The sequence below is a fragment of the Vicia villosa genome, linkage group LG2 (assembly GCF_029867415.1).
Source record: "Vicia villosa cultivar HV-30 ecotype Madison, WI linkage group LG2, Vvil1.0, whole genome shotgun sequence".
In the NCBI taxonomy this organism is placed as follows: domain Eukaryota; kingdom Viridiplantae; phylum Streptophyta; class Magnoliopsida; order Fabales; family Fabaceae; genus Vicia; species Vicia villosa.
Genome location: NC_081181.1, coordinates 139,025,648 through 139,051,639, shown reverse-complemented (window position 1 = coordinate 139,051,639; position 25,992 = coordinate 139,025,648). Strand labels below are relative to the sequence as shown.

Below are 25,992 nucleotides of genomic sequence, written 5' to 3'. Positions count from 1 at the left end.
TAGATTTAGTCGGGTCGAGAAGAGAATCAATTAAGGGTTAATGTTCTTTGCCAAATGGGCAAGGGGATTGGGCAAAACCTAATGCATTGGTAGGGGTTTTTGGTGATTTTTATGGTTAAATTCATTAAATAAATTAAATCGATAGAATCGAAATAATCGAAAAAATATTCTAATCCTAGTCATTAGCCTAACCCTAATTTTACTAACCTAATCCTAATTGAATAATTTAACTAAATCAAGCAATATTAATTAATACTTAACCTAAACAATTTAATCAATAAAGTAAATAAAATTAAATAAAAGAACCTGGAGTTAATCCTGTGTGGCACACCTGGAAGGTCCATAGTAAGCCTTGCAATCCTGGTACGTTAGATTGGATTGTAGGAGATCCAGTGGCTGATACATGAGGACGTACAGTGGACGCGTATGGGCTTGTTGCGTGGGATCTAAGATTAACACAACATGTAAATGATAACAAAAAAACCCTTCCCCTTGCTGGGATTCGAATAAGGGCTGCTAGGTTACAAGTTTCTATCCACCACCACTTGGCTAGTACGATGCATCTGCATATTACCTACAAAGAATCAATGAAATAGTAAAAGGTGAAAGTCAAAGATGTGGCCACGCGTGGGTCCCAGTACTGGTGCTGCATCCAATCATGCGAAGAGAGAGGGATTCTGTTCGTTGACCCTCCAATAGGGTCCTTGCGCGTGCAGCCTCTCCTTTTCAATTTTTGAATGGGCCAATTAGAAACCTCCACGTGCAGATCACTAGCCCAGCAAGTACAGGCCACTGGAACAGTGCCGGTTATCTTCTCCGGCGAGAAGCATATGGCCACCTGCGAAACATTCATGGAAAGGAGATAAAAAGGACTCTACCCCCCCTATTTCATACCTTGCGAATCTGATGGTGGTGGTTTCGAGACCTGAAAAAGCCTGTAAGTGTGAATACGGAGAAGATGATAAGGTCGCGGCCAACAATGGCAAGAACCGAGTTTCACGTCGAAGCTTACATGTGGTAGCCCAGAACGGTCCTAATTAACTTCCTAAATGCAACCATGCAAGTCAAATACGTTAGAAACACCTGAATCAATGAGTTTGAATTTCAAGAAAAGCTTACCTCCGGTGACGCGTGAACCATACGTTCTGAGACACCCTGGACTTGTGTAACGGTTGTGACTGGCTCCTGATGACTTCAGGAATCAGATGCAATGGTTATAATCGATTAACTCTTCCCGGAAAAAATTCTTTCGCGTGCCCTAAAATTCTATTTTTTGTGGAGGCTTGGATTAGGGTTTTTGCGAACCAAAATCTCCCCCCCCCCCCTCGGCTGCCCCTGTCTTATCTATATATATCAACAATTTTAGGTTAAAATCTCAGCGTTAGAATCAAACTTTCAATGAGAAAATCTTATTTGGTTTTCTTGAACCAAAAATTTCTATTTTTGGTTCCATATCTTTTCCAACCTTTTTTATATGTTTCTTTCTTTAAAAATCAATTTGGATTGCTTGAATATAAAAGGTATCAATCATGTGATTCTTAACTTTAAGTCATGATTTATTTATTTTAATTTGAAATTTAAATGAATAAATCTCAAAATAAAAATGAAATAAAAATAATACTAATATTAACAATAATAATAATAAAATAATTAATCTAAAATAATAAAGAAAAATAATAATGTGATTTTAAACAAGAGAATAAATCTAATATGTTACAAATAATTTTACCTACAATAAACTTGATAATAAAAGAAAATATTAATGTGGCTAAAGGTGGGATTTGAAATAAAAGCCCATTAGAATATCCCCAAACATGATTCAAGCCTGAGATAGATGGGCCAAATGTTTGGACCCAAGATACATGTTAATTTCACCCCATTTTAACTCAGGGTATTTTATAAGAGGGTGGGTTTGACAATAGGAATGTCAAACCCCATGACTCTTAATTTTGACCCTTGATGAATTGTAGATTTGATCGGGTAAATTTTGGGGTATGACAAGGTGTAATAGGTGAAGAAAATTCATGACTAATTCCTTCAGACGAGCAAAATTCAACAAATTTGACATTCTCAAATTCCTTTCCATGATCACTCCTTATTCTGATTACAACACTTTCCTTTTCTCTTTGCAGTCTGGTGCATAGATCCTGAAACATTCAAACACATCTGATTTTTCTCTAATGAAGCTTATCCATGAGTATTTGGAGTAATCATCAACCACCACATATGCATACCTTTTCCCTCCAATACTTTATACCTGCATTGGTCCCATTAGATCCATATGTAATAGTTCTAACGTTTTTGAAGTAGTGAGTTGATTAATCTTTGGATGAGACGTCTTGGTTTGTTTGCCAGCCTGACATTCTCCGCATACTTTACCTTCATCAATCTGTAGCTTTGGAATTCCTCTCACAGCTTCCTTGTTTATGATCTTCTTCATTCCTCTCAGATGTAGATGACCCATTTTTTGATGCCACATTCTCACCTCTTTTTCTTCTTTTGCCATGGATTAAATAGATGAATGACTTGCGGTTTTGGGTTCCCACAAGTAACAGTTGTCTTTGGATCTGACTCCTTTCATGACCTCTACATTTTCTTCATTAGTGACTACACATTCATCTTTGATAAATCTGACTCTTAGACCTTGATCACACAGTTGACTGATGCTGATCAAGTTTGCAGCTAGTCCTTTTACCAGCAGAACACTGTCTAGTTGAGGGGCTCCAGAATGTCCTAGTTTTCCTACCCCTTTGATCTCTCCTCTGGCTCCATCACCAAAAGTTACATAGCTAGTTGAATGCGGCTTGATATCTTCTAACATGTTCTTCATTCCCGTCATGTGTTTTGAACATCCATTTACAAAATACCAGTCTCCTTTGGTTGACACCCTCAAGGAGGTGTGAGCAATTAAGGCAGAAACTTTGGCAACCCATTGTTGTTTCTTGATAGGGTCATGCTGCTTGGGCTTGTCCTGAGCTGTTTGATAGGGGTAACCAAACAGTTTGTAGCAAAACGGTTTTAGGTGACCAAACCTTCCACAGTAATGGCATCTCAATCTTGGAAATTTCTTCTTTGTTTGGTTTCAGTTTCTCTTTCCATGATGTCGTGACATCGGTCCTGACATCTGGTTGACATGGAGAGCTTCGGGTTCTGACCTTTTGCATCCTAAATTGGATTCAGGTTTATCCATAAATCCTAACCCAGACATGTTCCCTACTTCTTGTCCAAGTTCCAGAATCTTTTCCAGGGAGTCAGTTCCATTGTTCAACATTCTGATCGATCTTGACATCTGATCTAGTTTGAAGTTGAGTGTGCTGACTTCACCATTGAGATGTACTATGGTTACCAGATGTTATTTCTTCTCAACTTCCAACTCTTCTATAATTTTCCTTTGCTTCGCCCTTATTTTACATACTTCAGTACTCTTGACACATAGCTCATTGTATGAGGCTGCTAGTTCTTCAAAGGTATAATTCTCTTTACTGAATTTGTATTCAGGTGAACATACACTAGTTAGTGCAACACATTTCTCTTCAGTGTCACTCTCTGAATCTCCATCAGACCGGGTGATAGACATCCCTTTCTTTTGCTCTTTGAGGTAGGTAGGAAATTCAGCTCTAATGTGTCCATATCCTTCACATCCATGACATGAACCCCTTTTCCTTGATTGGGCTTCTCTTCAGCTTTGAATCTTCTGCTAGGATCATAGGTCTTGCTGATGTCATTGGAAGTGTTCTTGACATTGAGTCTGGACTTCTGATCAACTCTTTTAATAAACCTATTGCATTATTTTCCAAGCATGGCTATGGCTTTTGATAAATTTTCATCACTCCCACCATTGCTTTCTCTTGGATTATCTTCTGTGTTGGAAACAAAAGTTATGCTCTTGTTCTTCTTTTCAACAGACTCACAGATACTCATCTCAAAGGTTTGTAGAGAACCAATGAATTCGTCCAACTTCATGTTTCTGATGTCCTAAGCTTCTTCTATAGCAGTCACCTTCATGGAAAATCTCTTAGGCAGCGATCTGAGGATCTTTCTGACCAGTTTTTCTTCAGACATTTTTTCTCCTACGGCTCCTGAGTTATTTGCAATCTCAAGGATATTCATGTAGAACTCATGAATGGTTTCATCCTCTTTCATCTTGAGATTTTCAAACTTGGTGGTAAGCATTTGAAGTTTAGACATCTTCACCTTGGATGTGCCTTCATGAGTTGTTTTGAGAATTTCCCAAACTTCTTTAGCTAGATCACAGTGTTGCACAAGTCTGAATATGTTTTTGTCAATTCCATCGAACAAGGCATTTAGTGCCTTGGAATTTCCCAAAGCTAGCTCTTCCTCAGTTTTGTTCCACTGTTCTTCAGGAATTAGAGGAGTGGTTCCATCTTCCATAACCTTCTCAGAATGTTTCCATCTGTTTTCCACAGCTCTCCAAGCCTTGCTGTCCACCGATTTTATGACATCTACCATACGAGGTTTCCAGTAGTCATAGTTAGAGCCATCCAGGATGGGTGGTCTATTGCCAAACACTAACAATTCCTTCTCCATAGTACCATAATTTTGTTGTCCCTAGATCTCACCCAGATGTAAACAGGTAGGGTGCCTGCTCTGATGCCAATTGAAAACTCTAGTAACTCACACGCGATGTCGTACTGCATGTTATGACATCCACAATTACACATAATAAAACGTTAAAATAGAAGTGCATAAAAACAGTAAAGAACACAACAAATTGTTCACCCAGTTCGGTATACAACAATACCTACTCTGGGGGCTACCAAACCATGGAGGGAATCCAATATAAGCAGAATTAATTCGGAGTTAAACCCCCTCGTTTACAACTCCTCACTTAAGACCTACCCAATGTAATTCCAATCTATTCCTAGACCTGAGTATCTCCACTCACCCCCCCTCAATCACAGTAGTGATTACAAACAAACATTAAATAAATTAGAGAGAAGACACACTTCAAAAACACACCTTGATCTTCTTAAAAGCTTCAATCAAGAGACACACACTCGTGCTTAAAAGCTTAGAGTGACAAAGTACATAAACAACCTATTCCAATAAAATCATCGAAAGACAATTGCTTGGAGTACAAGAGACTAAACACACAGCTAAAGAACTATGGTTCTTCACAATTAACAAATCTTTCTCTATGCGTTCCAAATTAGGATTGCAGTCTTCTTATATGCAGCTCTTGGACCTTGGGCTTTCCCAGAACCAAATTAGGGTTAACCAAGTTAACCTAATTTACATGTCATCAGGTTGTTACAGAATGTGCTGTTAACGAAATCTTCTAGGCAAAATATTCAACACATAATAAAAAGTTTCATAAATTGTAGAATGAGAGAAATCAGGAAACATGATAATAAAACATAACAGCTCCTGCTATCAGACATGGATGTCATGACATCGGTCATGACATTCACTAACAAAACCTGTTTTAGATTAACACATATGCAGCCTGCATAACACCATATAAATCATGTCATGACATCAATCAAGATATTAAACACCCAAGAATGTTTTACCACAAAATGCAGCCAATTTAAAAACATCTACAAAAGAAGCCTCACCGACTATAAACCAATTCCATATGCTAACGGGTACGTTCTACAATGTAACACCCCATACATAATTGACTAGTATATTATGCACGTGACGTTAAAAATTGGTATTTGAGTACATACAAAAGCCAAAGTTACAAGATGATCCATATAAATACAACATGAAATAATATTGATAATTACAAAACATGTGTCTTCAATGGATCTGCACAGCGGAAAATAAGATCTGACGAGGTCTCTGAGCCATCACCACTTCCAAGTCTTCAGTCCAAACCTACTACTGACCAAACACTACTAAACTGCACCTGAAAAAAATATAAGTTGATTGGGGTGAGATTACTAAATCTCAGTGAGTCCTCCTATCCTATGGGTCCACTCGGTACTACAGGGTACATGCATCAACAAAAACCGAATCCACCATTGATCCGGGGTTCAACCTCACATCCGGTACAAGTACGGAGAAAACAAGTGACTCGTCCGCCATTGGACTTGTCTCACACCAATACACATAGTATAGCAAACAAGTATGCAAACCCGCATCCACATACGGGGAATCCAGAAGTGTAAATAACCCCGGCTAGGATTATGGAATAAATGCATCCTCGATGAGTAACCTCCTGCCTATTTGTCAAGGGACTTGTACAAGCACACTGCAGGATGGTTAAACGAGTCCACAAGCCTAAATGGCCGTACCATGACCTGGCCTAATTGGCGTCATTATCCCGTTAACCTCCTTCACGCTAGTGAGTTACGCCGAGTACAAACCGCCACCTTGACGCCTGAGCCCATCGGGCGAAAGCCTAGTATTAGTCTACGTGACTATACTAGAGGTGAGTTATCACATTATGCATTAGCCTACATAGCCGCATAACCCCACCATACCGAGCACGCACGTGTGTTAACGCCAAGTGAGTAAAACCCTGTACGGAAACTCACGAGCACACTGCAACGGTAGCTCAGATGCACACCATATCGAACAATACACATGAACGGGTTATTCCATTGGACTACACGGTCCGGGAGGGCTCATAGACTACACGGTCAGAGCAACGTCCCAATCTAGCCTGCCGGCCACTTCGATTCAAGCATACAAAAAATATGACATAAAGTCAAGGTCACAAACAATGCAATCAATCCAATCGTTTAACCAAAACGATGGAGTCCATAGATTTTAATGTATAAAACATAATGACATAACATTCTCAATTATGGATATCACATCACAATAAGCAATAAACAACTATGCCATGCTTAACAAAAGAATTATTATTCAATTGGTAAAGACATAAGTTCCCATACTAATTCGTTGATTCACTAAGTGGGGCTCCACTATTATTAAATTAATAATTCTGGTTTGGGGACCTATTTAATTAGAAAGTACACGTCGCTAGCTTTCCAACGATATAAAGTTTGCGCAATTCCGATACCCGAGCCGGAAGTTATGACTTTCTAAAGTTTGCTGATTTTTCACTTTTAACCCAGCGTAACGGGTTACGCCAAATCCGTAACCGGTTACGGGCACGAAAAACAGCCCAGAATTGCATTTTCAGTAGCGTAACCGGTTACACCAACAACCGTAACCGGTTACACTGAACCAGAACTATTTTTCTGCATTTTTAAGAGCTCTAAACCAGTCCCAATTGTCCTATATCAATTCCAATCATCAAGATTCAATTCTGAACGAATTTCCAACATGCAATAGTGATCTAATGTACACATTACATACATAAAACACAATCTAAGCATTAAATCAAGCATGCAATATGTTTATCTCAATCTAAACCCTTGACATGCATTCTTCCCCAAATCCTACCCAAGTTATATCTAAAGGACTCACCTTGCTAAAATGGAGGTTGAGATCATGTTCTTGCTGCCATTGCACTCCCACCATAGCTAAAGTTCCACTATATCCTCATCAAACCCGTAATCACACTTGTACCCACTTCAGCATCACTGACACAACTTCAAGGTCAGTTTTCTCCTCCGAAACAGAAGCTATGAACGCGAACCATAGGTGTAAATCGAAGAGAAATTTGTTAGCTTTCCAATGGGACCAGAATCGTTACGATCGGAGTTACGAGTTGAGAGATATACCTGATTTAGTGGAGCTGTATCATGGGTTGCGAAAATGGAAAATGATGAACTTGAGTTCTCCTTTCTTTCTATGCTTCTAAGCTCTCTCCCTCATAAATTCTGATTTTGGAAAAGCTACTACCAAACAATGCCTTAAGTTCCATGCAAGCAATGCTTATAGTCCATCATGCCCTCCAACTAAGTGATAATTACCAAGATGCCACTTAGTTGGATTCTAACTAACCCACTAGCTTTCTTGTTATTAATCATTCTTTAGATTAATAGAGAACAAGACCAATGCTTTCTCTCTAATTACCATTAGCTCATTTAAATGATAATTATCGGTGTCGAAGGATCGGGATATTACATTCTCCCCCCCTTAAATAGAATTCGTCCTCGAATTCCTTCCGTTCACCACGAAACCAACTCTTCGTATCTCTCCAATCAGGGGAAAGAATGTTACTTACATTCGTCCTTAGGTCATCTCACTACACATGATTAGAAACCTTAACTCTCAGGCAACACGTCTAATCTGATACTTCGTCTTGACATATCTGGGGAAAGATTCTTCTAGGGTCCTTGACCTTCACTGCTCTGCACTGAATCTCCAGAACTTCAAAAACTCTAATAATCCACTCATGTCGGATATCCTTCGTTTCATTCTTTGGTGTGTTCACCCTCGTTCAACAAACATTACTGATTCACTCAGCTCCTTGAATTATTTCCCACTTGAGAATTACCACCACAACGTCGCTTCTGCGATAACACTTCAAGTTATTCTCCACTCGAGTCCATACAATGTCATTAGGTGATCTCCAAATTCCTCGGTCTTAACCTCTGGTTCCCAAAGTCTTAGGATGATTGTTCCAATTTACCTTTACTCATACAACTGAATCTCCTTACTTTAACTCTTACTTCAGTCTAGACATAACAACTGTCATCATAGACCGCGAAGGTGTAATTGTCTTGCAACTATATCCTTGACGTTCGACCGCTTCGAACAAGATTCTACTAGTAAGACGCGAAATTCAACAACCGACCTGTAACCATCGTACCAGTCTTCCTGTACAATCATAGTACACAAGGCATAACTACAAAGAACTTGCGCCAACTGAATGCCCTCTCTAGCCTTCAGCATTTCGACGGTCTGATACTCAGTCCAACCCTTGTGACTCGCAAGCTAGACTGATGACCTACGAACATCGGACCGCATGCCATCCACAAAATTTATTCCCAAGCTTATCCGGTCCTTCCTTTATCCGTTGCGCTACTCTGATTCCAACAAGTCACACACCTTGAAATCCTCTGAGTCACATTATATCCATAATTCACTTAGCTTCCATTACTACACAACAGTTCCTTATCCATAGTTATCCAATTACAACACGTTCCAGAACTCCATATACATCCATCATCGACTACTACTCTTTGAAGTTGCGTACTTTCCAGAATCAAGCTTCTACTTACTCCTCCATTCCATATAGTTCATCTACCACAACCTAGGTACATGTTTCTTCCTCAGGACATTGAAACCCAAATACTCACTAACTTAGAGGTTCGTCCTTGTCACTGATTCCCATAGTGTATAACTGCTATGTGTGTCATTCCAACAAATCTTGTTGCTCACCCGGTATATCAAAACCTTCACGATGTAATGTAGTTCATGATAACTCTAGCAGTTTTACACAACTTCTACCCAATCATACACCTTCATTCTCTTAGCGCAGTATCACCTCTGATAACTCGTGCGACTTACTGATATAAAAATCCTCACATAGCCACACTCCAATCACACAATCATCTAATGTATGTTCCACCTCTGACTTCCTCGGAGGCTGCATCCTTCATTGCGGTGCTTCTAACAGTCGGAGTGTAGCCACAATGCAAGAAATTGCACTTTGCACTTGGAACATCTCTCTTATAGACTCCTTAGAAGTTCTCAAACCCAAATGTCCATGCTTTACCAAGATTCACATTTCTTTACTCAGAGTATCTAGCAATACCTTACCGGACACATCACACATCGAGCCGATCCAAGATACAATTTGCATATTCCATCACCGGTCGCCAATGGTACATGATAGCCACTCACCATGCTGACCAGGATATCATGACCGCACATGAGTCCCACCCTAGACACTCATGCAAAATTGCCAACTTAACACTTCATGAAACGAGAACGTCTGCAAGGTATAATCTGACTCTAACTTGCGCGAGCACGATCATTCAGAGTCTCCATAAGTATAGTATTGGATCTTGATCCATCTCACCATCGTCTGTCTAGTCATTCCTCTACTATCGAGCGCGACGTATGGATCCTTATCCCACATACCTTATGAGAGTTTGGATCTGCATCTCACAAGTGCCAAATCAAAATTCTACCTCGAGCTTCAGATCACCTTTGTCCCACACACGTCGGAAAAAGGATGACTCACGCATCTTGTGCACGATAGCGGTACTGTGGCATTATACCCGTCTGGTAGTACCAACATGGTGGACCAAAACCGAGGCCATGTATCCAGGTAACCTACCTCAGTGGCGTATAATGATCTCCACGCGTATCCTAAAGTCACAACCGACAAGTGTCTGAACAGGCTTCCAATAGGCTCGTCGTTCCTCAAATCCTTCGAATCACACTCCTCAGGATGCTAAAATCTGAGAGTGCTACACATCAAGGTTACTAACTCGGAAAACCAAAACGGCAAGCACGAAGATATGAAGTTCAACTTTGGATCACCATGCAGTGCGCGTACCCGCTCGTCCCACGCATGCATGAGATTCCAAGGATAATTCAGTGCAGATAGGAATACTATAGTTCCTAACATTCGACGCAACTGCGATCATCCTGCTGACGTTCCAGATAGATCTTAGTCCTTACTTGCCTTGACACCCAACGCCAAGCGGAGTTCTATGGCTTCACTCGGGGTCAGACGAACAATAACTAACAAAACTTAGGTTACTGCATTTCACGCTTCTACATCATTTCATATTCCATCTAGCGTAGTTCTAGAACTTAAATACAAAATGATAAGAACGGAAATGCATGTCCTCTTCTATCGACAAGGTATTCAAGCTTCGCCCAATCGTAAGTTACCACGCTCTTACATTCCACCAACCCTTACTAGGAAACTACTCTCGCTTAGGGTGCTTCAAGTTGGTTCAGGATCTAATACTTCGTCCATCCAACTACTGTCCGTACCATTGCAATAATAAATAAAAAAAGTCTGACTTCTGTGTCCGCACTTCCAAAGGTTATCCTGTCCTATCAGCTCATCAGTCATACTTAACGCCGGCAGCATCATCAGTACTGAATCCTAATAAATCCCAGCTCAACACCTTCGGAGAATCTCACTTACAAGGCTCCTACTTAATCCTATTTGGATTTTCCTTGCTATTACCAAGACTTAGAGAAAGTTTTACTCCGTCCAATCAAAATCCTGGGGGTTCTAGCTGTCTTCATCCACACCTTGGTAGTTCGGGTATTACTCCTTTACGTCAAACGCTCCTCTTAAGCTTGACGACTCCAATGTTATCCACTTACAACGTCCAAACAATCCATTACTCATCTCACTCCAACAACTTAGGTTCACAACCTTGCAGGTCTTACGAGTCCCCGTGGCGGCTCTGCCGTAATTCTACTGTCTCGCACTCAGTCGATGAGTTGATCAAGTTCAACAACTGAATGAGGTATCAGTAAAATCAGGATAGCAACGCACACTTGAGAGGAGGAAAAAGAATTGCTAGTGATGTCTCATGGCTCGGCTGAGAATCGACCTGCTCTGATACCAACTGTAACACCCCATACATAATTGACTAGTATATTATGCACGTGACGTTAAAAATTGGTATTTGAGTACATACAAAAGCCAAAGATACAAGATGATCCATATAAATACAACATGAAATAATATTGATAATTACAAAACATGTGTCTTCAATGGATCTGCACAGCGGAAAATAAGATCTGACGAGGTCTCTGAGCCATCACCACTTCCAAGTCTTCAGTCCAAACCTACTACTAACCAAACACTACTAAACTGCACCTGAAAAAAATATAAGTTGATTGGGGTGAGATTACTAAATCTCAGTGAGTCCTCCTATCCTATGGGTCCACTCGGTACTACAGGGTACATGCATCAACAAAAACCGAATCCACCATTGATCCGGGGTTCAACCTCACATCCGGTACAAGTACGGAGAAAACAAGTGACTCGTCCACCATTGGACTTGTCTCACACCAATACACATAGTATAGCAAACAAGTATGCAAACCCGCATCCACATACGGGGAATCCAGAAGTGTAAATAACCCCGGCTAGGATTATGGAATAAATGCATCCTCGATGAGTAACCTCCTGCCTATTTGTCAAGGGACTTGTACAAGCACACTGCAGGATGGTTAAACGAGTCCACAAGCCTAAATGGTCGTACCATGACCTGGCCTAATTGGCGTCATTATCCCGTTAACCTCCTTCACGCTAGTGAGTTACGCCGAGTACAAACCGCCACCTTGACGCCTGAGCCCATCGGGCGAAAGCCTAGTATTAGTCTACGTGACTATACTAGAGGTGAGTTATCACATTATGCATTAGCCTACATAGCCGCATAACCCCACCATACCGAGCACGCACGTGTGTTAACGCCAAGTGAGTAAAACCCCGTACGGAAACTCACGAGCACACTGCAACGGTAGCTCAGATGCACACCATATCGAACAATACACATGAACGGGTTATTCCATTGGACTACACGGTCCGGGAGGGCTCATAGACTACACGGTCAGAGCAACGCCCCAATCTAGCCTGCCGGCCACTTCGATTCAAGCATACAAAAAATATGACATAAAGTCAAGGTCACAAACAATGCAATCAATCCAATCGTTTAACCAAAACGATGGAGTCCATAGATTTTAATGTATAAAACATAATGACATAACATTCTCAATTATGGATATCACATCACAATAAGCAATAAACAACTATGCCATGCTTAACATAAGAATTATTATTCAATTGGTAAAGACATAAGTTCCCATACTAATTCGTTGATTCACTAAGTGGGGCTCCACTATTATTAAATTAATAATTCTGGTTTGGGGACCTATTTAATTAGAAAGTACACGTCGCTAGCTTTCCAACGATATAAAGTTTGCGCAATTCCGATACCCGAGCCGGAAGTTATGACTTTCTAAAGTTTGCTAATTTTTCACTTTTAACCCAGCGTAACGGGTTGCGCCAAATCCGTAACCGGTTACGGGCACGAAAAACAGCCCAGAATTGCATTTTCAGTAGCGTAACCGGTTACACCAACAACCGTAACCGGTTACACTGAACCAGAACTATTTTTCTGCATTTTTAGGAGCTCTAAACCAGTCCCAATTGTCCTATATCAATTCCAATCATCATGATTCAATTCTGAACGAATTTCCAACATGCAATAGTGATCTAATGTACACATTACATACATAAAACACAATCTAAGCATTAAATCAAGCATGCAATATGTTTATCTCAATCTAAACCCTTGACATGCATTCTTCCCCAAATCCTACCCAAGTTCTATCTAAAGGACTCACCTTGCTAAAATGGAGGTTGAGATCATGTTCTTGCTGCCATTGCACTCCCACCATAGCTAAAGTTCCACTATATCCTCATCAAACCCGTAATCACACTTGTACCCACTTCAGCATCACTGACACAACTTCAAGGTCAGTTTTCTCCTCCGAAACAGAAGCTATGAACGCGAACCATAGGTGTAAATCGAAGAGAAATTCGTTAGCTTTCCAATGGGACCAGAATCGTTACGATCGGAGTTACGAGTTGAGAGATATACCTGATTTAGTGGAGCTGTATCATGGGTTGCGAAAATGGAAAATGATGAACTTGAGTTCTCCTTTCTTTCTATGCTTCTAAGCTCTCTCCCTCATAAATTCTGATTTTGGAAAAGCTACTACCAAACAATGCCTTAAGTTCCATGCAAGCAATGCTTATAGTCCATCATGCCCTCCAACTAAGTGATAATTACCAAGATGCCACTTAGTTGGATTCTAACTAACCCACCAGCTTTCTTGTTATTAATCATTCTTTAGATTAATAGAGAACAAGACCAATGCTTTCTCTCTAATTACCATTTGCTCATTTAAATGATAATTATCGGTGTCGAAGGATCGGGATATTACATACAACAATTAGGCAACAGGCTAATATATGATGAACGAAGTTATGATATATCTATTATGAGAACCGAATTCACACCCCTTTTCAATGCTCTAAAAGGTTTGTGATTATCAAATATATATCACTTGCCTTATCTGTTATATCAGTCTCATTGTGAATTCTTGCTAATTTTTTCGTAGATGAGCAAAGGACAATATTTGATAAAATTACAGCGCCTGTCCACGCTCAAAAGGGTAGTGTGTTCTTCTTACATGGTTACGGTGGAACTGGTAAAACATACATGTGGAGAACACTTGCAAGTGCATTGAGGCCCAAACATGATATATGTTTAACCGTTGCAACAAGTGGAATAGCTTCTCTATTATTATCTGGTGGTAGAACTGCACATTCTAAATTCAAGTTACCTGTGCCAACAATGGAAAATTCTACCTGCAAAATTAACTAAGATGATGACGTTGCAGAGCATCTAAGACAGACAAAACTTATTATATGGGATGAAGCACCCATGGCACACAAGCATGCTTTTGAAGCACTCGACCGAACTTTGAAGGATGTCATGAGTACGTACAGTAATTCAAAGGAAATCTTTGGTGGAAAGGTAGTTGTATTCGGTGGTGATTTTAGACAGATTTTGCCCGTTGTTCCTAGAGGAACTCGTTATGATATCGTACACTCTGCGATAAATGCTTCTTCCATATGGCAGTCGGTTGAAGTTTTAACTTTGACACATAACATGCGACTACAATCCGGCCCAAGTGAACATGAAAAGAAGGAAATAGAAGACTTCTCAAAGTGGCTGTTGCAAATTGGTGAAGGAAAACTATCTGAGCCAAATGATGGATTTCTTGACATTGAGTTGCCACCAAAACTTTTGATCACGGATTACAACGACCCTATCATTGCCATCGTCAATAGTACTTACCCTGATTTTATACAAAATTACCAATCTAGCAACTATGTCAAAATTCGCACGATACTTGCTTCTACATTAGAAGTTGTTCATCAAATCAACAGTCACGTCCTTGATTTGATGCCAGGTATTCATCATATTTCCACACCTTCTAAATCCATATTTAAATTATTACACTTCTTATTGTTCACGTTTTTTTCATTTAGGGGTGATCAAGGATTACTACAGCTCAAACACTGTCAATAGGTCCGAAATTCATGACACCAATGTAGTCGATATCCTCACACCCGAGTTTCTCAGTTCAATGAGTACCTCAGGGTTACCTAACTATCACATTAGGTTGAAGGTAGGAACACCTGTTATGCTTATGCGTAACATAGATCAGTCGGAGGGTTTGTGTAACGACACTAGGGTGATGATAACTAAGATGAGCAACCATGTTATAGAGGAAAAAATAATGTCCGGAAAGGGTTATGGAAACTTGGTATACATCCCTCGAATGGACATGTCTCCCTCTCAGTCCCCTTGGCCTTTCAAACTTAAACGACGTCGATTCCCAATAGTTGTTTCATATGCAATGACGATCAATAAATCTCAAGGACAATCTATGGATACAGTCGGACTTTATTTGCCAAGAGAGGTATTTACTCATGGCCAAATCTACGTAGCACTATCTAGGGTCACAACCAAGCAAGGAATAAAAATATTGGTATATGATGAAAACGACAAGTTAAAGTCGACTACTACCAACGTAGTGTATAAAAAGGTTTTCAACAATATATAGATGATCCTTATTTAAGGTAATTCAAAGCTTAATTTAACTTTGAGGCAATATTTATGCTTATACCAATTCGAAATGCTAACTCTGGTAATTATTTAAATGTTGTCAGTGCAGCCTAAATCCTCCATTGAACTCTACAATGTTGCCTATGTAAATATGCCTTAGGAAACAACTGGACACTAATGTTGGTCATGATAGTACACACTTACTTTTTTTGGTATATGTACTCTAAGATATTCATCATTAATCTTCTAAGGACGTGAAAAGTTTTAAGGCCTAAGGGCAAGAAAACTCTAACGTACTGTAAGTTCTGAGTGCAATAGATTTTGGTTTTCAAAATATATAAATATCTACCTTATCCAATTACCATCATGACTTAATATATATAGCAAAATTTTATTGATAACCTGTTATCATAAACTATCCATTAAAAGTGCAAGGATATCATGTTTTGTTGTTCTTTATTTCTTACACTTATGGAAGTAAATACACATAACATGTTTTTTCCAAGGAAGTAACGTCTAACCTAAATTGAATTCTATCTCCGCATTTGAAGTTGTTGGACTAGCAGAATTCGTCCCATCCATGTCCTAATTTTGTGCGGCGAGGACCTGAAATGTTTAATGGCGACATCAATTTATTCTTCCCATTGCCACTACACATCACAATAAATTAATATCCATACTCTCTTAGTACGGTCGCGAAAGCCTCTTGCAATTTCTACAAAACAAAAAAATTTAGTTTTTGGTTTTACATGTTGGTGACGCACAAATTGAAAGAAATGGCTGGATGAGCACTCAACTAATTTAGGCAGATCTACACTGAAAGAGATCAGATCTATATCAAAAAATATATATCTTTGCCTGAAACAGGTATCTACTATGAAAACGTGGTAAATCTTGGGGTCTCACCACCTCCTTAAATGATAAAATACCATAGTTGTTGTTACCATAATACCCAACTGTCAATACTACATCAGAAGGTAGTTTGTAATACGATTCCATACAAGGCCACCCATTAATAACGAGCGGATGAAACTCAATTTGGTTTATATATCAGTTCATGGTGTACACTTTGGTTATTCATTATTGTCCAATACTTGGAAATTTGGTCTCTGTGCGTTTTCACAAAATATGGTTGAATCTCTGGATATGACTGAAAAAATGAATGATACAAATAATTATATTTGAAGAACAAAAATATGCGTATAACAATCTCTAAACACCATGAATTTAACCAAAAACAGAAACTGAACCTGTGAGGATATCTTGGCGATTATAAAATAATCTATCATTTCAGAGTGTTTGAGAATGCCACAAAGCTCCATTTTGAACGGACTCTAAACGGCATGGGTTTATAAATTTGTAGATGGAGAAGTGATGCAATTTAACCTTATCAATAATGACTTAGCAATATTACATAGTGTGTGACATTCTATTTATTGCTCAAGGACATACAAAGCTCACATGCTGCTTTCACGTTTTATCACATATAAAGTACAATTCCTTGCAAGCATATTTTGTCCTTATGTTTCTGTTTTTGTTTTTGGTTAAATTCATGGTGTTTAGAGATTGTTATACGCATATTTTTGTTCTTCAAATATAATAATTTGTATCATTCATTTTTTCAGTCATATCCAGAGATTCAACCATATTTTGTGAAAACGCACGGAGACCTAATTTCCAAGTATTGGACAATAATGAATAACCAAAGTGTACACCATGAACTGATATATAAACCAAATTGAGTTTCATCCGCTCGTTATTAATGGGTGGCCTTGTATGGAATCGTATTACAAACTACCTTCTGATGTAGTATTGACAGTTGGGTATTATGGTAACAACAACAATGGTATTTTATCATTTAAGGAGGTGGTGAGACCCCAAGATTTACCACGTTTTCATAGTAGATACCTGTTTCAGGCAAAGATATATATTTTTTGATATAGATCTGATCTCTTTCAGTGTAGATCTGCCTAAATTAGTTGAGTGCTCATCCAGCCATTTCTTTCAATTTGTACGTCACCAACATGTAAAACCAAAAACTAAATTTTTTTCGTTTTGTAGAAATTGCAAGAGGCTTTCGCGACCGTACTAAGAGAGTATGGATATTAATTTATTGTGATGTGTAGTGGCAATGGGAAGAATAAATTGATGTCGCCATTAAACCTTTCAGGTCCTCGCCGCACAAAATTAGGACATGGATGGGACGAATTCTGCTAGTCCAACAACTTCAAATGCGGAGATAGAATTCAATTTAGGTTAGACGTTACTTCCTTGGAAAAAACATGTTATGTGTATTTACTTCCATAAGTGTAAGAAATAAAGAACAACAAAACATGATATCCTTGCACTTTTAATGGATAGTTTATGATAACAGATTATCTATAAAACTTTGCTACATATATTAAGTCATGATGGTAATTGGATAAGGTAGATATTTATATATTTTGAAAACCAAAATCTATTGCACTCAGAACTTACAGTACGTTAGAGTTTTCTTGTCCTTAGGCCTTAAAACTTTTCACGTCCTTAGAAGATTAATGATGAATATCTTAAAGTATATATACCAAAAAAAGTAAGTGTGTACTATCATGACCAACATTAGTGTCCAGTTGTTTCCTGAGGCATATTTATATAGGCAACGTTGTAGAGTTCAATGGAGGATTTAGGCTGCACCGACAACATTTAAATAATTACCAGAGTTAGCATTTCAAATTGGTATAAGCATAAATATTGCCTCAAAGTTAAATTAAGCTTTGAATTACCTTAAATAAGGATCATCTATATATTGTTGAAAACCTTTTTATAAACTACATTGGTAGTAGTCGACTTTAACTTGTCGTTTTCATCATATACCAATATTTTTATTCCTTACTTGGTTGTGACCCTTGATAGTGCTACGTAGATTTGGCCATGAGTAAATACCTCTCTTGGCAAATAAAGTCCGACTGTATCGATAGATTGTCCTTGAGATTTATTGATCGTCATTGCATATGAAACAACTATTGGGAATTGACGTCGTTTAAGTTTGAAAGGCCAAGGGGACTGAGAGGGAGACATGTCCATTCGAGGGATGTATACCAAGTTTCCACAACCCTTTCCGGCCATTATTTTTTCCTCTATAACATGGTTGGTCATCTTAGTTATCATCACCCTAGTGCCGTTACACAAACCCTCCGACTGATCTATGTTACGCATAAGCATAACAGGTGTTCCTACCTTCAACCTAATGTAATAGTTAGGTAGCCCTGAGGTACTCAGTGAACTGAGAAACTCGGGTGTGAGGATATCGACTACATTGGTGTCATGAATTTCGGACCTATTGACAGTGTTTGAGCTGTAGTAATCCTTGATCACCCCTAAATGAAAAAAACGTGAACAATAAGGAGTGTAATAATTTAAATATGGATTTAGAAGGTGTGGAAATATGATGAATACCTGGCATCAAATCAAGGACGTGACTGTTGATTTGATTAACAATTTCTAATGTAGAAGCAAGTATCGCGCGACTTTTGAGATAGTCGTTAGATTGGTATTTTTGTATAAAATCAAGGTAAGTACTATTGACGATGGCAACGATTGAGTCGCTGTAATCCGTGATCAAAAGTTCTGGTGGCAACTCAATGTCGAAAAATCCATCATTTGGCTCAGAAATTTTTCCTTCACCAATTTCCAACAGCCGCTTTGAGAATTCTGTTATTTCCTTCTTTTCAAGTTCATTTAGGCCGGATTGCAGTCGCGTGTTATGTGTCAAAGTTAAAACTCCAACCGAGCGCCATATGTATGAAGCATGTATCGCATAGTGTACGATATCAGAATGAATTCCTCTAAGAACAATGGCAAAACCTGTCTAAAATCACCACCGAATACAACTACCTTTCCACCAAAGATTTCCTTTGAATTACTGTACGTACTCATAACATCCTTCAAAGTTCGGTCGAATGCTTCAAAAGCATGCTTGTGTGCCATTGGTTCTTCATCCCATATAATAAGCTTTGTCTGTCTTAGAAGCTCTGCAACGTCATCATCATAATCAATTTTGCAGGTAGAGTTTTCCATTGTTGGCACAGGTATCTTGAATTTAGAATGTGCAGTTCTACCACCAGGCAATAATAGAGAATCTATTCCACTCGTTGCAACGGTTAAACATATATCATGTTTGGACCTCAATGCACTTGCAAGTGTTCTCCACATGTATGTTTTACCGGTTCCACCGTAACCATGTAGGAAGAACACACCACCCTTTTGAGCTTGGACAGACGCCATAATTTTATCAAATATTGTCCTTTGCTCATCTACGAAAAAATTAGCAAGAATTCACAATGAGACTGATATAACAGATGAGGCAAGTGATATATATTTGATAATCACAAACCTGTTAGAGCATTGAAAAGGGATGTGAATTCGGTTCTCATTGTAGACACATCATAACTTCGTTCATCGTATATTAGCATGTTGCCTAATTGTTGTAGAACGTACCCGTCAGGATATGAAATTGGTTTAAAGTCGGTGAGGCTTCTTCGATTTGCTTGCAGTAGTTTTTCAATCTCAGTTAATGTCAAATTCAGCAACTGCTCTTCAGTCAGCACCAAATTTGTCCCAATTGATAGTACAAAACGAAACACAACAGCATTAAATTCGTACTAAAAAAGTAGAACTCAACAAAGTGTAACAACTGCAGTTTTATAGGCACTAAAAAAGTAAAATATTTTACTACATAACTAAATTAGAAAACTAATTCTACTACTGTGACATATATTGTGAAGCGTGTGAAATAAATTTGAAAGGTAATAAAAAAGAATAATATAATTGGCAACAATTCCTTGTGTATTAATTCAGGACCCAGTATTAATTCATGAAGCAATTTCAATTCATAGATGGGTACAACCTGCATTGTGAGCTAATTGTCTTTGTTCATGAAGCAGACCATTAGATAATAGTTTCCATGACTCAACGACCCAATCGTTGCCATCGTCAATAGTACTTATCTGATTTTATACAAAATTATCAATCTAACAACTATCTCAAAAGTCGCACGATACATGCTTCTACATTAGAAGTTGTTGATCAAATCAACAGTCACGTCCTTGATGTGATGTCAGGTATTCATCATATTCTCACACCTTCTAAATCCATATTTAAATTATTACACTCTCTTGTTCACATTTTTTTCATTTAAGGGTGATCAAGGATTACTACAGCTCAAACATTGTCGATAGGTCTGAAATTCATGACACCAATGTAGTCGATATCCTCACACCTGAGTTTCTCAGTTCACTGAGTACTTCAGGGTTACTGTTAAGGGAGAAATCTAGTAAGGGATGTTGATAGTGCAATTAAGGGAGAAGGCTCACAAATCAAGGAGTTGGGTCCTACAAATTGAGTCTTCAAGGGAGCTTAGAAGGATGACAAAAGAATAATGGGTTTAGGTTGTCAACGAGAGGAAGTCGACATAACTGGGATAGAACGTCGACTTCAGTTTTGTCGACCATGAAGGAGGATTGAAACTTAGAAGATTTCTGTGACGGGGTTTGTGTTAAGGGTTAGCGTTGAAAGAAAGATTCAAGCGGACTAATTTAAAATTCAAACTCAAGCGGTTAGCAAAGATTTGGCTCTCAAAATAAGCGCCAGAGACATGGGGGGCAGTTGCGTGGGATCGTGCAGCCAGTTGTTTTGGCTTATAGGCGGTTTCTGAGTAGTTACGAAACTTGTAGGCAGTTATTTTATTGTATTATAAATAGGAGATTCCACTAAGGACTCCGGGGTGTTCATTTGTACTAAAATCACTTGAAAAAACTTCATAATCCCAGCACGAGTAAAAAAGAGTTTCAAGTGTGCTAATATACGTGAATCACCATTTTTACTTCAATGCAATTTCCATATTTACCATTCGTTCCTGTTGAACGCTTTGTTTTACTTTCGTTTACGTTTGAACTATCTTTTTACTTCGTTATATACCCTGTCGATTGTGGTTTCGTTACGATAATGGAATTCACCACAGATGCATTTGCAGTGTATCTTTTTTGAATGTTATCACTTAACTTTCTATTGGTCACGAGTTACCTTTAGTCTATCTTTTATGAAAAAATTGGCTTACTTAAACTCTCGGGAGGAACCATTTTTCTCTTGGAGTCAAGGTTCTGTCGAATTAAGCAAGCCACACTTTAGTTACATTAGCACGTGTCTTAGAATCAACTAGTCGATTCTGCAGGTAACCCTTAGTTTAAAGGCTTTGGGAGGACTAGCGGTTGTTTACAATTTCCACAGTAAACAAAATGGCACACCCAGTGTGACATGTGTTGATGTGAGAATGAAACTTAGAAGTGGGAAACAGTATAGTAGACCACAAAGAAATTTAAGAATGTCAGGTTCTAATGTGGATGAGATACCATAAGGAACGTTATCGACTACAGATCCAATAGTTTCACAAGTTACAACTTTGCCTTCGTTGACAAATGTAGCCAATACGATGTCGACTACAGGTGTAGTGGTTACGTCTATCCCTTTGCCTCCACCGGGAAGCCCAGGGTCAACAATGACGACAACGATCCCTTTTAGGCCTAACATACCTCGTTTTGGTACGGCCGATCCTCTTTATGGAATGTCGTATTCCTTAATGTCGGGATATCAGTCGACATCGAACACAACATTGGTAGCAGATAATAGTCAGAATATAAGTTTCTCTTTTGCAGGGGTCTGCACAAAACGCTCAGAATAGGAATAATCAGAATAGAGCAGTATCGTTGTCGAACACTTCAGTAGCGGTTCTTAGGCAACAAATAGATGATAGTAACCACGAGTTAGTTAATATGTTGACTAATCAAATGGGTACTGTTTTTAACCATATAATGCAGGAATCAACTAAATCAAATAGGCAGGTGGTTACTCAGTTGACTCGTTTGTGCAGTTTCTTAGGGCACCTCAAATACCTATTCGACAGGTACCTCAGAGAAATAGACAAAATGTACTGGCTCAAGCAGAGTTAGACGTGGTAGAAGAGGAAACAGTACATCAAGAGCAAATTCCTAGACCTCAACAGAACCAAGGTGTCGGGTTGGGACGCCAACCAGTGGTATTAGTTGGTCGGCAACAAGACGCTGATCAAATTGTCGATCAATATCGACAAGATATGGCGGTAGAAAATAATTTGACTACAATTGCCGAGAGAATTATGGCCAGAAATGGTATGAGTAGAAGGTCCCTAAAAGTATCATATTGTGTTGCCAACTTTGCAAATTTCTTCATAAGTAGAAGGTCCCTTAACCTCAGTCAACATCAATCGAAGGTAAAATAATTCTTCTATTGTTGGGGAAACTCATATCAAACGGCCAATGGTGAAGCCCTTTTTCTGCAGTTTCCAGGTTCTGTTTTTTTTTCATAAATAAATTTAGAGACATTGGCCATAGGTGAGTTCTCGTGCGTCTTCGTACTTCCCATTAGCAACCAACCAAGCCGTGAACATTGACTCTATGACGCTTGCTTTTCCAATATATCTTCCATTCTTGCGTGATCGGGGTAGTAAACCTTTTGTTCACCTACTAAATGATAATACATTCGTTCCACCGCCAGTTTCCTGTCATGAATTTTGTAAGAATAAATTCTCCAACACGCTTCACTTGGGGAGACATACCTACAATCCAACTAGTATTGACCATGCCAATAATGTCTAAGGGAAGGATGAAAACGAATAACATAGGACAATGAATGACTATAAAACGCGAAAATAAAAACATAACGCAATGTAGTCTAACCGATCAGCACATCCTTCTGAAAGTTGTCGGTCATAATATCAGGGAAACTGGTGAAGGTGCGTTGTTTGAGGGGTATGTCGTGTTTGTTAACATCATTCATAGAAGTTCCTCCAGTGAATTTCACCAAGAACTTGTGGGTGTTTGGTTTGAAAACTAAGTTATTTGGCTGCACTGCAAAGTTGGAGACGGTGTACGTCTGGTCCCCTTCAAACTTCTCATGGTACGCGGCCATGTACGTAGTTGGAATAACTACGTGAATATCACACCCCTGGCAATATATAAAATGTTACACGCAAAGATATAACACATGCATATCATGAACTATTTAAAGGAAAAATATTTGTAATGTTCAACAAAAGCTGTATTTAATGTTTAACAATAAATCTTTTTAATATTCAACAAAAAAAACTAAACACCTGTAGTTCAACAAAAAACCAATAAATCTTCTTTTCTGCTTTACAGTTCAACAAAAAAAAAATCACTACACAGTTCAACAAAAAAGCTTTTGAATGTTCTAAAAAAATTCTAAAACCCAAAGATGAAAAACAAAGAGTGTTCAACAAAAAGCTTAAAACCCAAAAATGAAACACACACACAACTTAAATAATAAGTAGATTTACTTGAAAGCGAAAGTTACCTCTTTGTCGAAAAATATCATCTCAAAGTGTTCCTTATTGTTGGAAACTACATTCCATTTATGGGCTACTCTGACCGCCACCTTCCATAACTCCTTGGTGTCGTTGATGTCCATTATTTTCTCCAACGGCCTAGTCATGTAGAAAAAGAGGTTGAAGAAGACTGAGGTAGAAGAAAGAGAGGTTTAGTTTGAGGAAAGCAGATTGTAGTTATTATTATTAGATTACAACATGTTTTGAGGTAGAAGAAGAGAGAGAGGGAAGTCTAAACATAGCTTTAATGAGGGAAGAAAAAGTAGCATTTTCCAAAAAATGATTTTTTTTAATCTAAAAAAATAGCAGAATAGTCCTACAACAAAAATTGTAGTCCCACCCACCAAATTACAACTGTGACCATCTCCAACAACCAAACACCAAACACCAAACAGAGCTAGACAGATCTAGGAGCTCTCGCTCCTGTTCGGCTTCAACGAGATGAAATCCTGCCACAAAATTAAATTAGTAAAGATCTCTTATCTCTAACTATAATCAGACCAAATAATTGAACTTTTGGTTTAAAAAAACAGACACCAAACACCACTCTAATACTTAATGACACAGTCGTAATGACATAGTCGATATCAACAATAATTTTACAAAAATAAATAAATTAAAAATAATCAAAAGTGTCAATAATTTCGGACACCGAAAGTGTCTATGCTATATAGTTTTTGTTGACTCAGGTGTCTCGTACTCGTATATACCTGATGATGTTGTTGATCAAGGTTGGGAACCCAGTCATTTGTGGCAGGGTTACTTTTATAGCCTCTAATTTGTGTTTCACCAACATCAACATGGCTTACAGGTAACTGAATCTCATATCCACTTTCACCTCCTTCTCTAACCGCTTTTATAAACCCACTTCCTGTCTGTATTACCAAAAACAATTACAAATAAAACCAAAACAAAAAACAAAAAACAAACATAGAAACATACTAAAATCACGAACCGCATGATGCTGTTTGTTAATCGACAACAACTCCTTGTAATACTGAGTTTCCACAAATTCATCTTGTCCATCCACTACTCCCTGCGAGGAAGAAAAACCTTGAGAGTTAGATTGAAGAGATTGAAGCTTTTCAAGCTCTGGTATGTTGTGTGAAGAGAGAGTGGACAAGTTGACGGGGTCTTGTGTTTCGGGTTCGCTTCGGTTGGGTTTGATGGGTCGTTTAGGTGTTAAAGCGTCGAATTGAGCTTTGATTTGATTTGTGATTCTGATTTGTTCATAGGCATCTAAGACCTCGTCGCTTCGACTTGGTTTGGTTGTTATCAAATGTCCTACCATGATGTTTGTTGTTTTGATCTCTATAGAAAGGGCCAAAGTGGGGTTGGAGGATGAGTACTGGAATTTTATAGAGAGGGACTGAAGAGAAAGTGATAGAAAAACAGTGTTGGCAGAATAGTGGAGTAGGAAAGTTTCATGAAACTATGGGCTTTGGAAAACCGTGGATTTCGTATACGTAGCTGGTTTTTGGTAAAGAATACGTATTCCAATAGAAAACAGTAAAATATTTCAAAATTAATTATTAATTTTAAAAGAGAAAATTTATTTTTTTAATTTATTAGATAAATAATTGTATTAAATTACCCTTTCTCCCTCATCTCCCCTAAGATTTAAAATGGCATTATACTCTCTTCAGCTTTTAAATATACACTAATATTTTATGATGTATATTAAAATGACATTAACACTTTCCTTTAATTTTTAGTGGTAACTAAAAATAATAAGTATAAATTATATTTATCTCCTGTAAACAAATTTATTTATCTGATTTTTTTTGTTACTAAAAACTTTTATTGGTGCATATAAATTTAGTAAAGATTAATATATTTTCAAGCTAAAAAAATGTCTGTGTCATTTTAACAAATCTTAAATTTTAAAGGAAGTGACTGTAATTTTCTCTAAATTTATTTTTTATTTAATAAATTAAAAAATTATTATGGTAAAGACCAGAGAAAATATAAATTCAAATGACTTACTAGGTAATAATTCACATCCTTTTTCCTAAAAGAGACAACTTTGGTCTCTTAACCCAAATTGATATAATATGGTTG

The 25,992-nt window shown here is 38.2% G+C and overlaps 2 protein-coding genes across 7 annotated transcripts; one reads left to right on the top strand and one right to left on the bottom strand.

The window, feature by feature from the left end:
* The first annotated feature begins 14,772 nt into the window (after nt 1–14,772).
* On the top strand, nt 14,773–16,748 carry LOC131652228 (uncharacterized). 2 transcript variants are annotated; one of them, XR_009298638.1, is made up of 3 exons: nt 14,773–14,856; nt 14,936–15,529; nt 15,625–16,748. XR_009298638.1 is itself a non-coding variant. In XM_058922035.1 (2 exons), the coding sequence occupies exons 1-2, from the start codon at nt 14,850–14,852 to the stop codon at nt 15,511–15,513; spliced, it is 585 nt and encodes a 194-aa protein (XP_058778018.1). In that variant the 5' UTR covers nt 14,779–14,849; the 3' UTR covers nt 15,514–16,748. The 2 variants fall into 2 exon arrangements, 1 of the variants encoding a protein (XP_058778018.1); XM_058922035.1 differs by having other exon boundaries at nt 14,779–14,856; nt 14,936–16,748.
* A 5,598-nt stretch (nt 16,749–22,346) lies between these two features.
* Nucleotides 22,347–25,380, bottom strand: LOC131652229 (uncharacterized). Of its 5 annotated transcripts, none has more exons than XR_009298640.1 (5): nt 24,887–25,370; nt 24,642–24,806; nt 24,276–24,380; nt 23,901–24,061; nt 22,347–23,531 (listed from the first exon to the last, which is right to left on the bottom strand). XR_009298640.1 is itself a non-coding variant. In XM_058922037.1 (3 exons), exons 1-3 carry the CDS (start codon nt 24,012–24,014, stop codon nt 23,051–23,053), a joined length of 474 nt encoding a protein of 157 aa, XP_058778020.1. In that variant the 5' UTR covers nt 24,015–24,033; the 3' UTR covers nt 22,347–23,050. The 5 variants fall into 5 exon arrangements, 2 of the variants coding, with proteins under 2 accessions (XP_058778020.1, XP_058778019.1); XR_009298639.1 differs by having other exon boundaries at nt 23,901–24,030; XR_009298641.1 differs by lacking the exon at nt 24,276–24,380 and having other exon boundaries at nt 24,887–25,380.
* Nucleotides 25,381–25,992: the final 612 nt, after the last annotated feature.